This window comes from Canis lupus, chromosome 5, assembly GCF_011100685.1.
Source record: "Canis lupus familiaris isolate Mischka breed German Shepherd chromosome 5, alternate assembly UU_Cfam_GSD_1.0, whole genome shotgun sequence".
Lineage (NCBI taxonomy): Eukaryota > Metazoa > Chordata > Mammalia > Carnivora > Canidae > Canis > Canis lupus.
The window spans coordinates 69,124,436-69,141,286 of record NC_049226.1 but is presented as its reverse complement, the minus strand read 5'-3'; the positions used below and the strand labels follow the sequence as shown (position 1 = coordinate 69,141,286).

The 16,851-nt window shown below is 38.0% G+C and overlaps 1 protein-coding gene across 2 annotated transcripts in view; it reads left to right on the top strand.

Moving 5' to 3' along the window:
* CDH13 (cadherin 13) overlaps positions 1 to 16,851 on the top strand; it is a 1,002,781-nt gene that overhangs the window by 850,610 nt on the left and 135,320 nt on the right. For both annotated transcript variants that reach the window (XM_038538175.1, XM_038538176.1), the window contains one exon: positions 5,053 to 5,193. In XM_038538175.1, coding sequence (XP_038394103.1) covers positions 5,053 to 5,193 — 141 coding nt within the window. The remainder of the gene's footprint in view (positions 1 to 5,052; positions 5,194 to 16,851) is intronic.

Here is a 16,851-nt window from a genome sequence, read left to right as displayed (position 1 = left end):
TCTCTACATCAATGATCCTTCCTAGAGAATGGGGCAGCGGTGGGCTGCTTAGAAGTCTTTTCCAACAGAGGAACAAAGGCAAGTGACTGCTGTGTGGTACAGAAATGAGCACATGTATGAATGCTTCAAGCAGGAGTGACTACAGGAGCTAGGGATTTATGGAAGACTTCCTGGAGAAGGCTCAGCTGGCAGGGGAAGTGGGTCAGAGGTGAGCAGAAGCTCTTCCCATTGCACAAGAGGGAGGGGATTCAGGCGACATTCTCTCTGAGTCTTTTACCTTGCAAAGGAGGCAGCTTTGACTGTCTGTTGTTTGGTTTTTGTTATAGGAGTCATTGAAAAGCAATACTGTTGATCACAGAAAAGAAATATCCCAAAATATGATAGGCCAGTGGACTTTTTATCTTAAGAGTTGCTTGTAAGGAAGAAAACTTGGAAACACCTCAATGAGTGGCCATGCAGTAGGGTGGCGGGTCCAGATAGTTGGCTCAAATACAGGTGTGAAAAAGAACAGACACACCCATAAGCCCGGGGACGGCCGTGATAGAGCAGAAAAACTTGCACAGCTGTGTGGATGGTATCATTTATTTAAACATGCGTGCGTTTAAAGTGTGTGCGTGTGCACACACGCATACGTGAGATGTGTACGAAAAGGAGACAACTAGTAATGATAGTTGCCTCTCAGAGATGAGGCTGGGGGAAGGTGGAGGACAGTCTTCACCTTCTGCTCTAGAAATGACAGTATTGTTTCTATCTTCCTTACAATAACTGGATATTTCTCCAATAATAAAAACATGTGTTAATAGCAGCCATAAGTTTGCCAGAAAATTGAGACTTTGGGAATATCTCATCCCAAACCATGTAATCTATGTCCTTAATTGTCTAATCGATTTTCTACTAGGTTAATCAATCTATTTCTCATTGCAGTCATAAAGTTTTATTTACTTCAGGAGACGGGAATTGGCTGGTTCATTTTTTAAAATTATTTATAAGATTTGTTAAATTACAAGAGAGTTAGGCCAATGCATCCTTCCTTTGAGCTATCATAAGAATTTGTACATGTCTCTTCTTAGCTCTGACTTTACTTTGTTGCTGTTATTTGAGACTATGTCTGTGCTTGACTCAAACTTCTCTCAGCTTCTTGAAGAAATGACCCTGTTTTCCATCCCTATATCCCCAGCACCCAGCACAATATTTAGACTAGATGTTTAATAACTTCCAGTTAAATGGACGTAAAAACTAATGAAGGAAAAATTAGAATAACTCTCTCTGGTCCAAAAAAAATATTTCTACAGAGGGGAAATGGAAAAAATAATGTATGCATGAGATGACTGGAATGCTGTTGTGAAGAGCCTATTGTGATACCGTAGGGTGATACAATGGCTCTCACACTTTCTTGCAAACAACCAGATAATTGATCACAGCATTAGTTGCAATATTAGTCAAAACTCCCTTGTTGCTACTCATGGATATTTAATTTAGATGTCTTAGGGAAAGAAGAAGTTTATTAGCTCCTAGAACCTACAAAATATGAGGGGGAAATTCTGCCCTCAAGGATCACTATTAAATGATTCAAATAAAGTTGAAAGAATTCTGTGTCTACCTCTGGGTGGTTCTGTGTTGTCTTCTTCCTCATGCTGACTTTCTCTGTATGCTTGCAAATGGCCACTACCAGCTCCAGATTTGTGTCCAACCACCTCCAAGTCCAACAGGAAGAGAACTCTTTTACCTAAGCATATTAAAAAAAGTATGTCCTGGAACTGAGTTTCAGTCCTGGGTAGCCTAACTTGGTTTACATGCTCATCATAAGATCATGGGAATGGGAGATCCTGATTGTCCAGGCCTGAGCCACATGACCATGTCTCCATCACAGATGGAGTCAACCCTACCTGAATTCCACCTATGCTGAGAGTGAGGAAGGGGTAAGGCCCCCAAAGGAATGATGGCACAGGTCCAAGGGGAAGAGGGAGTGGACACTGGGAAAGCAGAGCAGCAAGTGTCCACTACAGTTGTGTTTGAAGCTCTCCTGTGAGGTGTGTCCACAGTAAACTGCACTGCATGTTAGGGCAGGGCAATGCAGGGAGGGATTCACAGCCATGTTAGATAGTGATCCCAAAACAATGCTCAACCCCTAATGTGCTTCATGGGAGTCAACTGTTCTTTAGGGAGAAGCCATGCCCTAAACTAAATGTTATGGCAGGACTGATAGGAAAATTGGTCATGTCTTCTAGGTAAACAGTACTGAAATACAAATACAGGTCACTCATGAACAACACTGATTTGCACGGTGTGGATTATACATGGATTTCTTTCAGTAACTATAGTACAACACTAAGTATGCATCTTCTCTTCCTTATGATTCTCTTAATAACATTTTCTTTTTTCTAGCCTACTTTATGGTAAGAATACAGTATGTTATATGACATATAAAATATGTAATGATTATTTATGTTATCCGTAAGGCTTCCAATCAATAGGAGGCTATTGCTAGTTAGCTTTTTGGGGAGTCAAGTTACATGCATTTTCAACAGCATGGGAGTTGGGCACCCCTTACCCCTGCATTGTTCAATGGTCAACTATAAAGAACATTAAAATGTTTGCACTCTTTGACTTAGTTCTTGGAATCTATCATTCAAAAAATAAATAGTCAAAGTATATTGAAAGCTTCCAGAATAAAGATGTTCACCACAGTGTTATTTGAAATTGTCAAAAAATTTTAAATACTAGAAATAACCTAAAGTCCTAATAATAGAATATGATGAAGTAAATTATAAGTTATGCATATGATTATATTTTATGCAACCGTTAAAATGATGTTAGGGAATAATATTGGTAAGTAACACTACATGGGGAAAATGACTATTGAGTTTCCCAAGATCCCATCAATATCAGAAAAACTCATATGATTTCTAATTTTTATGACTCAATACTTCCAGAATCATGTAATGTTTTATTAGAATAGTAGAAATATTGTACAAGAAATTAGACCTGCCTGATGGTTATATGTCCAGAGACGCTCAGGAAAGATTTTGAAAATGGAACCAATTTATTGGTTTCATACAGTCCAGCTGCAGAATTTATGGCAAATAGTAAATCCGATCCAACTTGTGGGTGATGATAAGCAGAAAGTCACTAATATTAAGCTGATGATTTTCCAGCTTTGGCTTGAGAGTAGATGGAACTGAACTGGGCACAGCCAGAATCACCTGGAGCTAGATGCAGCATTAAATTCTGTTTGTACTCAACAGTTGGAGAATTGTGTGACCTTCCATCCCCATGAAGCTCACAATACATACATGTATCAAATCATCATATGTACACCTTAAACTCACACAATATTATATGTTGACTATATTTCAATAGAGCTGGGGAGTGGAAAATATTGTGAAAAATCCTGTCCAAGGAGTGTATCAGCATCCTACTCCTTCTCTCAAATTTAAGAATTTAGAGCCTTCCAAACCATACAACATAACTCCTACTCCTTAAGTTAGTAGCTTAGTAGCTCTTAGTTAAGAAACAACCAATTAAAGATGCCCTAGGGAGACAACTACCCTTTAAAAATACTGGAAAGTTTTGGGGACAGCTAGCATTGAGCTATTAAAATTTACCATGTAAATTTTTGGCTTTAGAAGGAAATTCTAGATCCCCACTGTGTTTTTGTTTTTTGCTTCCCATGATATTTCTTAATTATTGGTTGGTATAAGCAATAGCCTTTGAAGCTGTCATACCGGCAGGACTATTTACAATGGGTAGGACCATTTATTTTTGTTATTGAAGGTGATTCAACTTGAACTCTGTGAGTGATTAAGAAAACACTCTAAAATGGTTTAAGTAAATAAGGAAAATTAATGCCATAATTAGCTAAAAAGTCCATAGGCAAGACTGACTTCAGGCATGGCATGATAAAGTGACCCAATGCAATCACTGGAAAACATTTCTTTTACTCCAGAGTTCAAGTCTAAGTTCTATCAGAAGATTGGCTTCATTCTCAGATGGACTTCCTCACCCCACCCTAACTGTGGTCATGGGATAGCTCCCAGGCCAAATGCTTCCAGGCTCTTACCACAGGGACACATAGCTTCCTTCTCCCAGATGTCAAACACAGGTCCTGAGCCTGGAAGCATCACCATGCCCCTGGAATGGCATACACTTACTTACTTTCTTCTTCCAATTAGGGCTTGTCCCAAAAATTGGCTGGGTAGAGGTTGGGGAATGGCAATCCAACCCAAACCACATCGGCAAAGAATAAGTGTTGGGCAGATCTCCGAAGGAAATGTGGAGTGCTGCCTTACCAGAAAAAGAATGGGGTGCTTTTGGCCAAGACAAGCAAATCCATCCCAAAAGACAATTTAAAGGCAGAAGTTGCTATTTATGAGTCTTGGGATCAAGACCATTTGGTTAGTTGTTTTGAATGTTTAAACATGGTAGCAGAATAGCTGTCAAAATATTCATGGATTAAAATGCATTTTCCAAATTTAATGTAATGTGAAAGACAAAATGACTACAAATAACATGAAAGAAATGACTCTAAACCTCAGTTGGGATTTTTTTTACCTGTAAAATGGGAACCATTAATGCACCCTAACACACTTGTTGGAAAGATTAGGTACAAAATCCAGTATCCAATGCCTGGCTATCAGGTTGTTCAGTAAATGTGAGTTCCTAGAGCTGCCATCTTTGTCCCAATGTCATCATCATCCTTGACCTCCAATATAGATCAGTTTCATGAGATCACTGTGAAATGACGTAAATGGGTGTATACATCAAACATTCATTGTATGCCCAAAGCCTGAAACAGTCCGGAATGTACTGAATGCCCCTTTAAATAAGGACAGAAAATAGATTCCATCCCAACAACTGCGGCCAGTCTATGAATCGTGACAGTCTTGTATTGGAGAGATTCCAAAGGCACAGTTATGCAAAACAGGTGCAAGCTCTGTGGGTGTGAGATTCCTGCCCTAATGGAGGAGGGCATGGAGCAGCCCTCGTGACACCTATCCCAGGTGGCAGCCCAAACCTAAATCCCATCTTGTCTGTTGTGTTTTTGCTGTACAGACTCTGGAAAACCCCAAGTATGAGTTGATCATCGAGGCTCAAGACATGGCTGGACTGGATGTTGGATTAACAGGCACAGCCACAGCGACAATCATGATCGATGACAAAAATGATCACTCTCCGAAATTCACCAAGAAAGAGGTAAACGCCCACCGCCCACCACCTCTGCTGGTCACAGCTCTGATTGCTGATCAGCATTAATTCCATGTACTGCAGTCCCTGCTAGCTCCCAGTTTGCAAAACAAAACACTCCTTGTGGGAGAGGGGCTGTTGTTTTGCTCTTTCATATTTTTTCACGTTTGTATCTTTTGTGTGTATGTAAAGCTGAAAAGAGCATTGTGAGAACAAAAGCACTGAATCTTGTTAAAGTCCATAAGAAAATAACTTTTAATGCCAAAGTGCCATTTTCATAGTTTTATGGGTGTTATTTAGCGCTGAGTTATATGAGTCCCATTGTGATTTTAGCATAACAATAAGTATTTTTTTCAGCAAGTACAGATTGAGAGGCCAGACGGAACAGCAGTGAGAAGGTAAAGCAGATTTTCTCGGCAATAACAAGGTGGCCCAGGAGCTTATAAATAACAACCAAGTTAGCTTGTCCGGAAGAACCATTATTTATTCTTGGCTCTTGTGCTTTTAGGATTATGGATCATGTTTGCTGGTCCCCATTTATTCCAATGGAGCAATGTTTTGGAATGGGCTGAGTACACAAAATTACATTCAGTTTCTGAATTTGTATCCAAACTAGGAAGTTATTTGCACCATGCATCTGATGGAAATATGCTAATGCCATGGTTTCTTTGTGACGTCCCTGCCAGAGCTAAGGATTTGACACCCCTCTTACTGACCAAGAGCATAGAGTCAGTAAAGATAGCCTTTGTTATTGGCTGAGCCTTTGCTGTGCATCCAACAACAACGGGGCACTCCACTTTTGATTCGTTGCCTCATTTGACTGCATGAGGTTGGTTTCATTAACCACTTTTTACCAGTAAGGGAGCTATTTTCAGCTCAAAGAATCTGGATAACTGCTCCAAGGTCATGGAAAGAATAAGCGACAGAAATGGGATATGAACACAGCTACCAGTGAGCCATGCCATTAACTGCAGTGTTGTGCTTCCTTATCTATGGTTGATGTTTTCTACCCTCCTTCCCTAACATTCAGAAAAAAGCCTATGTCTGGATTTGCAGTTGCCCCACCCCTCTGTCAAGAGTCCCAGGGCTACTCCAGATGGCTCAAGAGAGGTGGGCACTCTGGCTCCCCAGTGCCCTCTCCATCCAAGCAGCCCTGCCTGTGTGACTCATCCAGGGTCAGAAACCCACCCCCTTTCCCAGGGAGCTCTTGGGCACTCAGGATTCCAACCTCAACATGGCAGAGGCCAAAGTAGCTGATATGGCCTCATTCTTTTGTTTTCCATGACACATTCCTATGACTGCTAAAACAGATTTTTCACTATTCCCGGGTTGCCCAAATTGGTATCCAAAAAACTAGTTCCACAAGTTACATGATTGTGGGGCAAGGGAAGACTTCAGGGTCAGCTAGATGGGGGAACACTGAGTTGAATAGCAAAAAGATTTCTTTTGGTGAAGCACTTCTAGAAGCCTTTCAAATGCTTGGCTTCTCTAAGAGGGGCAGGTATAGTCTATAGGGTTTTTTAGACATCTTTGGCCCTGGGAATAACTTTTCCTGGGTCATCTCATCATGGCTCACTGAGCTGGTGTCCCATGGGATATTCACTGGGGATACTGGTTTACCTACAAAATTTCTATTTCCAAAGCTATTTCCAAAAAAGTGCTAAAGGGTATATTCAATATAGACATAGTAATGAAAATTAAAATTGCATAACCCCAATATAAAATAAGAAGACATATCAATGTTACCAGGCGTGTGGGACTAATTAGTTACTTCAGTGCAGCTCTATCTAGCTTCTGTGACTCAGGAAAAAATAAGTGTGTACCTAGTCACAAACCAAATACCATGAGTGAGAGATTTGTATTGTTGTTAATACCACTGACTTCAAGGAAAAACTTAACATCGATCTGAAGTGAAGAGTAAGAGGCACTGAGTAGCGTCATGGAAAATGTATTCACCTGTGGGTATTGGCAAAGGCACAGAACTTCTCTTCAAATGGACATTGGACAGAAGACTTGAGATTCCCACAGGGCAAAAGTGATGTCTTAGCTCATACAGAGATATAAGAAATAAAACTAGAGGAATACATCAAACTCTCCCTCTTGGATATTAGATGTCCCAAAATGGTCTTTGTCCAATGATGGACAAATTAAATTCACAGTTAGATTTTCTATCATATTCCTAAAAGACTGATTTCTTTGTTGTTGAAAAGGGATTCATACATTTTGGATGCCAGAATTGCCAGAGGTAGTATATAACACAGAGGGCAAGAGATGGCTCTAGAACCAGAACTGGATTCAAATCCCATCATGGATATGAGAATATTAATCATCTATATTATGATTTATTCACCTATTGATGGGGCTGACAATAAAACCTACCTCATTAGGTTCTTAGGAACATGAAATGAGCTGGTGATGAAAAGCATTTAGATAGTGCTGGTCACCAACTGTTCTCTAGTGTGTTGGTAATGAGAACAGTGGGGTTGAGGAAGGTGATGATTTGGACAGTGGTGGGATGAAAGCAGTGATGAAGAAGATGGTGGTGAGCAAGATGGTGGTGCTGAGCAAGATGATGATATGATGATGATAATATTTCTAAAATTAAAAGGTCAACTGACATTCTTAATCCAAAGGGGCATCTCTTCCCCATGTTGAAAGGCTGCTGTTTTCCTCTAATGTGATCTATGAACCTGATTAATTAAGCACTTTGAAATCAATGGTTAAGAACCTAGAGTTCAAGGGGAGAAGAAATTCTGGAGGAGAGATAGCAGAATCAGTAAAATGCATCACTATGAACAGAAGCAAAACAGGCCAAGACACATCTGCTAAGGAGGGATGGAGAACACCCGAAGAGAACTCAGCCCAGTGCAGTGGTCTCTGGGATGTGGAAAAGATAGGACAATAGGATACACGAGGAACAGAGAGGAAACATGTCACTTAGGATCTTGAAGCTGAAATAGTGTTTAGAGATGAAAGTCAAGGTTTAATCATTCCAGGATGGAAATAGTAGTCGTTTTGATTTGAGGATGTTTAGAAAAATTATCCAAGGAAGATGTTGTCTTATATAAGTTTCTATATCTATATTAGAACATTTCTTTAGAAGTTCATAGGAATGTATGGTTGTTTTGTTGGTTTGTTTGTTTTCATTCTTTTTGACGTGGTCTTCCGTCTGTAAAGATATTAATTTTGCTATCTGTTTGAAAGAAGTTATATGTGACCACAAATAACAGAGTCTGGAAATAACACTGTGTTAAATGAGGTAGAGGTATGGTTTCTTTCACATAAAAGTGTGTAGGTAGACAGTCCCCAGACCAGTGTGTGAAGTCATGACATCCTCATGGCTTCCCAGATTCCTCTTATCTTTCTTCTCTACCTTCTCTGAGGATGGCTCCTAGTACAATAGGGTCACTGCAGCACCAGCCATTATGTCCATATAATAGGAAGAAAGAAAAAGGAAATGAGAAGGGCAAAGAAGGACCTGCCACCTAAGTAAATGTCATTTGAAGAGCTTCCTCAGAAACCCACACGACTTTTGCTTGCATCTCTTTAGCCTCCCTTATCTGTAAGGGAGCCTGAGAACTCCATCTTTAGTTGGCATGTTGCTGCTGTGGACAGTATAGGAGTTGTTACTGAGGAAGGAGATAATTTAAAGGTTATTTTTTAAAGTAATTTCTCAATGCAAAGTCAGCTCATCTGTTTTTTCCATTGTGTTTATTTACATGGACTATAAGCTTGCTGAAGGGCAAGGCCCCATCTCTCTTATTTTTGGTCATGGTCCTAGGAAGCACTCAATAATTCAGGATTTGCTAAAAATGCTTCCTGAAGATAATCTTAACATTAAAACTGTGTCACTGGATATGATAGCCAAAGTCATACTTAAACTTATTGTTGATATATGAAATCAATTTTTAATCATTGACTTTCATGAAATTTGTATTTGAAGCTCTTATCTCCCTGTAGAGAGTCATATGTGAGCTTTCCTAATAGATTTTACATAATGATTCAACTAAATGTTAGTTTCAGACTTTGAGTTTTTCTTCATTTTTCTAATTAATATTAATATTAATTAATTAATATTAACATTCAGGTTTTACGTTAATACTCAGGTTTTACGTTAATATTCAGGTTTTACGTTAATATGGTGATTGGTGATTTAAACTTAATAACTTAGGATATTTTTTTTTTTGGCTATTTGATGAATTCTAAGGGAACTTTTGCTATGTTTGAAGTATCACATTACAACATTTGTAATAAAAATGGCATAATACTTAAAGGTCCTGTCCTCCAGCTGGCAGATGAGAGATGAGTAAACACTGTGGTTTTAGAGGGGTGAAGGTAAATGGCACGAGCATGTAGCCAGGAAGCTGAAACTGAGCCATGGGCAGATGCTTGCATGGGTTATCAAGTGAGTGTGGAGGGCCAGTCTTCAATCCCTAAAAACCAGTGTTGGATCTTCAGAAATTTTGATGCCTTGGGAATCTTATTTTTCTTTGGACTCTTTAATACAAATATTTTCTTAATTAACTGGCTAATTCACCCTGTAATGCCTTTACTTTTACATGTTTGACATCAAACTCTGTTGTCTCTAATAATTATGTAATATCACTTCTAGAAACAGAACAAAAAGCCTAGGCCTTCCCCTGGTAGTGTTGATAGAAACTTGCTCTGTATTATTGAGATTTTAGAAACATATTTTTTTCACCTTCACAACAGATTTCATCATGGAAAACTCATGTAAATTTTGAAGTGTTAAATTTGAGAAAATATCAGGTTTCTCATTAAAGTGTGTATACAGGGATCCCTGGGTGGCGCAGCGGTTTGGCGCCTGCCTTTGGCCCAGGGCGCGATCCTGGAGACCCAGGATCAAATCCCACATCGGGCTCCCGGTGCATGGAGCCTGCTTCTCCCTCTGCCTGTGTCTCTGCCTCTCTCTCTCTCTCTGTGACTATCATGAATAAATAAATAAAATCTTTAAAAAAAAAAATAAATAAATAAAAATAAAGTGTGTATACATACGCACACATAATTATATACAATATATGTAGCTATGCAATTTCAAATGCTCTTGTGTAAACTGATGACACTTGTTAATCATGTCATCCACGGGGGTCATTCATATCCTTATTCTAAGGGCATATTAAGAGTTTTATACTACCTTTATTAGTGTTGACATGGCAGGTAAAATCACAAGAAATGTAAGTCTTTTACCAATGTGTCCATCATGATTCAATCCTCTTCATTAGTTGGCTTATCAGGCAATCAAGGAGCTATTTTCTTTCTTGTGCTAGAAATTTACTTTTTCTGGAGCACCTGAGTGGTTCAGTCAGTTAAGTGCCTGCCTTCAGCTCAGGTCATGATGCCAGTATCCTGGGATCGAGCACCATGTTGGGCTCCCTGCTCAGCGAGGAGTCTACTTATCCCTCCCTCTGCTCTTGTGCTCTTGCTCATTCTCTCTCTCTCTCTCTCAAATAAATAAATAAAATCTTTCTTTAAAAATTTACTTTTTCCTCTTAATGAACAATCTAATGCCAAATGATGTCAGGATAACATCTATTTATTTCATTCCTTAACTTTGCCACTTCTGCTTCACATTCCATTAAGTATTTTTAATAACTTTTTTGAGATATAATTCATGTACCATAAAGTTCACCCTTTTATAATGTAAAATCATCGTTTTTTAGTAGACTTACAAAGTTGTGCAGCCATCACCACTATCTAATTCCAGAACACTCAGTCACCCCAAAGAAACCTCATGCCCATTAGCAGTCATTCCCTGTTCACATTTCCCCACAACCCCTAGGAACTACTCATCTTCCTTGTATTTTTATGGACTTGCTTATACTGGACATTTCATATAAATGGAGTCATGCAATATGTGGCCTTTTGTGAGTTGCTCCTTTCACCTATGTTTTCAGGCTTCCTCCATATTGTACCATGTATCAAAACATCATTCCTTTTTATGGCTGAATAATATTCTATGGATTTACAATATTTTGTTTATCCATTCATCCACTGACGGACATTTGGTCTGCTTCCATTTTTTTGGCCGTTGTGAATAATTCTGCTATGAACATTCACTAAATTTTTATCTGAACTCTGTCTCAATTCCCTAATATTGAGCAATATCCCCTACAATATTGCTACAAATTAGGAGTTTATAATTGCTTACTTATTTTAACAAAATATTCCAAAATTTCTTTCTAAATTGCAAGTTACTCAAGTTTTATGGCCTTTTTAAAAGTTAACATATAATTTTATACAAAAAAAGTACACAACTACTGAGTGATTTTATGATCCAAGAGTTAAACATGAAATCCAAATCAAGAAATAGAACATGATCAGCAGCTCAGAAACCTCTAAAACCCCTCTCAGTCACCACTGCCTAAGTGTGTGTTGCTTAATTCCACATACTTGGAATTTATTTTTTTTAAAAGATTTTATTTATTTATTCATGAGAGACACAGAGAGAGAGAGGCAGAGACACAGGCACAGGGAGAAGCAAGCTCCACGCAGGGAGCCTGACATGGGACTCGATCTGGGTACTGCGGGATCACACCCTGGGCTGAAGTCGGCGCTAAACCGCTGGGCACCGGGGCTGTGGAATTTATTGACATCTAGTTTAATTCCACTGTAGTTGGAGAACATACTGATATGGTTATAGTCCTTTGCTATTTATTAAGACTTGTTTTACAACCCAGAATATCATCGGTTTTGATAAATAGCCCACATGCACATGAAAACATTGTGAAATCTACAGTTAACGTTTTTGTTCAAATCCTCTGCATATTTTGTTAATCTTTTATTCTATCAGTTACTGAAAGAGTAAATATTATATCTATGATTGTAGCTATATTTATTTTTCCTGTTAGTTGTATCAAATTTTCCTTTGACTATTTGAAGCTATTATTAAGTGCATACAAATTTAAAATTGTTCTCTCTTCCTGATGTTTTGATTTTTTGTTATTACAAAACTTACTCTCTACTTATGGAAATGTTTTTTGCTTTAACATTTACCTCATCTATAGCTTTCTTAAGGTTAGTGTCATTATGCTCTATTTTTTCCATCCTTTCTTCTCTCAAGTTTTCTGTAATCTTATGTTAAAGTGCATAACTTTTTTAAAAATAAAGATTTTACTTATTTATTTATTTATTTATTTATTTATTTATTTATTTATTTATTTATTTATGAGAGACACAGAGAGAGAGAGGCAGAGACATAGACAAAGGGAGAAGCAGGCTCTTCACAGGGAACCCAGTGTGAGACTCGATCCCCGGATCTCAGATCACACCCTGAGTGGAAGGCAGATGCTCAAAAGCTGAGCCACCCAAGTATCCCTTAAAGTGCATTTCTTATAAGCAATGTCTATTTGGGTTTTTATTTTATTTTATCAGTTCTGATAATCCTAGTCTTTTTACTTGGATTATTTTTTCAATTTACATGTAATGACAAGACCATATATTTGCATTGAAATCTACTAATCCTAATATTTATTTCCTATCTGAGCACCTTCATATATAGTTCTTCTCTCGTTTCTCACCTCTTTCTTAATTAATCCAGCACTTTTTATCATTTCATATTCTGCTATAACTTATTACACTGCATTTTCATATTCGTGTACTAATTTCTGAGAAATTGAAATATACATCCTTGGCTTACAGAACCTAATATAAATTAGCATTTTAACCACTTCCTGGATTCTCCAAGGACCTCAGAATGTTTGAACTCCCTTTATCCCACTCCTATCTTTTAAGATATTATTGTCATGTTTGAATTCTATACATATTATACAATTTACAAAAATATTATTTAATAAATATCCACTTATTTACCCTTTGTATTATTACTTGTTCCTTCATGTTTCTGTGTTTCCACATGGGATAATTTTCCTTCTGATTAAAGAATTCCCTTTTATTTTAAAAATAGTGTAGGTCTATTGCTGGAAAATTCTCTCATATATTATTATCACCTTTTTTACCTGAATTTTTTATATTTATTTTCACTGGATGCAGAACCTCAGTTGATAATTATTTTCTTGTAACACGTTAAGGGGGCTGTTTCATTGACTTCTAACATCAGCTGATGTTTGGGGTCAGCTTTCAGGATTACTATCTTCTCCAATGACAGAAATGTAGCTCTTTCTTCAGCTGCTTTTCATAACATTTCTCTGCCTTTTCTTTTCAACAGTTTTACCATGGCATGCTGAGGTATGGTTTAACTTGTATTTCTCATACTTGTTCTCTAAGCATTTCACTTCATAACATAACTTCAAATATTTCTTTTGACCCATTTTTTCTCCTTTTTCTTAGACTCTAATTACATATATATATTCTATGCTTCTGTTGACTTGTTTTCCAGTTCACCAATTCTCTCTTCTGCTGTGTCAAATTTTTTATACCCATCCATCAAGTTCTTAATTCCACCTATTGTACTTTAAATATAATTTCTATGAATTTATTTTATAGAGTAATATTCTCTGCTGCAATTTTCCAGTTTGTCTATTTTTTTAAATATTTTACTCAGAGTTACTTTAAATTCAATGTCTGATAACCAGTATCAAGATCACTTCTAAGTCTATTTCTATTTTCAGTATTTTTCACTTGATTTTTTGGACCATGTGTCATAGTCTCTTGGCCTGCCTAGAATTTATTTTTAATGCAATTATGAAGAACGTATGTGAAAAAATTTTAAAGTAATTTGGAATTCTTGTGTTATATTCCTCCAGAAAGGATTTACTTTTACTTCCTGAAACCAATAAGAGTAGAAAAAGATGACTTTCAGTAAGTCTAGGGTTGCGTTGGTTTATTGTTGAGTTTGCCTTTTATGAGGGCTAATCTACTTCCTGGGTTCCCTTAGTCCTCAGAGGCAGCCTTTCTGGGGTCCTCACTGAAAGTCTGGTATGTTTACAAGGGCTCCTCTACCTCAGAGACCTTGAATTTCAATGGTCTTCTCAAAAGATTGCTGAAAGCTCTGCTTGGCTTCCTGGCAGCTTAGCCAGTACTTCTGGTTCAGATCCTTAACTTATTGTCCCTGTGCCACTACAATTAAGAAAATGCCTTTGGGTAAAAACCCCATAGGATATCAGCCTCACTTCAGTGAGCTTCCTTCTCTGCACAAATCTGGACTCTCAAGTTCTGGCTGCCTGGATAGTTCTCCAGTGCTTTTAAATAGGTAGGAGTTTTTGTGTTATATCCATATTCTCAAGTTATTCTAGAGTTCAGGGTCGGTCTAGGAGTACTTTGCACCAATTACCATCAACAAGGAAAAAATCTAGATCAGCTTTTTAATCTGGAGCATCAGGGAAAAGCAGTAGATGTAAATATGAAATTCATTGTGGCACAAAACATCCTCATATCTTCTTAAAAATATGGATTAAAGAACTATAATGAAATAGTTTCTCAGTACCCATATCTTCTCTTACTGCTGGCTTCAAAATCAACTCATGTCAGTGAAAAGTTTAAAATGTTTATGTCACCTATTGGTAACCAAGAAGTGACTCCAATTGCAAGAAAGTTGAGCTACATCACTAGTGGCAAGCTTCCCTTTGTGAGTCCCTCACTCTTGAGTTGACATAAATATCTGGAATTTCCTTAACTCTTGGAGCTTCATTTATTTGTGGTTGTTTGGTGGTTAGGAAATACCTTTTTGTGCCTTCTTTTACCAAAAGTCTATTTAAAGCGAATAGATTTATCCACTCCTCCAGGGTTCCGTGCAATATAGTGACTAGTGAGTGCTTTAAACGAGACTCTCCTCCTCTAAGAGTTTACTTCCTGTAGGAGACCCCTTTAAATCCAGACGTGCCTGTGTCTAAACGCTGACCATGTAATTACACATTCTGCTTGCTCAATAGAGATTAATCCAGAAAGCCAACCACATATTGCTTAGAAGATCAAACCCATTTCAATTACCTGATTACCTGACTTGAGTAGCTTTTCTGGAGGGTGGAGTCTAAGACATTTTAACAACCAGATAAATCTTTAAAGGTGATTAAATCTTATTCCAAATAGTCCATCCTCCCTCTTCCTATGAAGCTTTTTATAGCTATCATAATGAAATATAGGAGACTTTCTCTGGCAATACTGTGAAATCACCTATCTGACAGTTTTCTAAGTATCTGAAGTTTTAAATAAAACCGAACATACACCATTGGGATTTTCATCCCATGCTTTGTGTAGTGATGTGGGGAATCCCAACATGTATGGAAATAGAATATTTGGAGAAAAGAGAACAGAGTAATTTCAGTGCACAGGTACCACTGACTTCCAACTATGCAAATAGTAACATCACTTCTGACTATATCTGTTCCTGGTCCATCTTCATCTGGGCCAACACAAGGTGGCAAGGCCCAAGGACTCTGGGAACTCCATCTACGGCAAATTGCATTCCCAACATCCCATCACATAATTAACTAGGGGTTAGCTGCAAAGCAGCCAATACCCATGTCCTCCATTTATCTTCACTGAGAAAGGGTGAGTTCATTGCTTTCTTCTCCTGCACAAAGGTCATAGAAAAACATGAAATCATCAGCTGAATCTCCTAGTGTTCAAATTTCAAAAGTACTTGCAACAGCAGGTCTACAGCTGGATTTCTTGACTAAAAGAGAGTAAAGGGAAGCATTTGTACAAATATAAGTGTGCTCTATAAATAGAAGCCATCATCCAAATAGGAGACTTCCAGCTAAGGAAAAGAGTGGTGTGTGCTTTCCTGAATTTAATTGTTCATAGACAGCAGGGTGAGAAATCTTGCATTGTTGAAAATGCCTGTGCCAATTAGAAACTATACGTGCTGTCAAAACATCTGGATTTTTTTAAGTGAAAAAAAATGTAATCTGCCCCATGGCTAGTTCTTCAAGTCTCTCGTAGAGGTAGACCAGACAGCCAGATGATTTATTGCATTAATCACTCTTTTATAATTATATTCATGATGTGTTGATCCCCACCATCCTTGTGTGAACCTCTGCAAATTCCATACTTCTACTAACCCTCTGGTTATGCTCTGAGGGTCACCAGCCACTCAGTGGCAATAAAAGCAATTTTTTACTACAGCTGGCAGAGTCTCACCACTGGGCCACTCCATAGCACGGTGGTCTCTACAGACTTCATCCATCTGCTTCTATTCAAATATAGTTTCTTACACTAAGAGCAACAACTGCAAAGCTATCAAGCATATATATTTTTTAAACTCTAAGAATATAGCATCACTATACTTCCATATGCAGCTTACAGAATGAGAACTTACCAGTTTAAAAACAGAAAGCCAAGGGCAACCAAATGGCACATGTTGGAGAGTGAAGTGTCCAAGGCCCCACTGCATCTGGCCACTGTTTTGTACTGAACAATGTTAGAAATAAGATCATTGGGTCTTATGTGTGGATGGTTTTAAATATCACCCACCTGGTCATCTCAGGTCACACTGAAGCCTTATTTATTCCCCCCAAAATGCCAGCCTTTGGCATGTCTCAGTGCCATTGTGCATTCTGTTGCCCATGTACATTCTGTTGCTTTCTCTCTAGAATGTCTTTCTCTTCTTTTATATCTGGAAAACTTCAGTTTATCTTGCAATGCCCGAATTATAAATCCCCCATGAATGTTGTTGCTTCATTCTTCTTGTTTCTACACACACTAGGCATCTCCCAGCACAATATTATCACATTACTGTGTAATCATGTG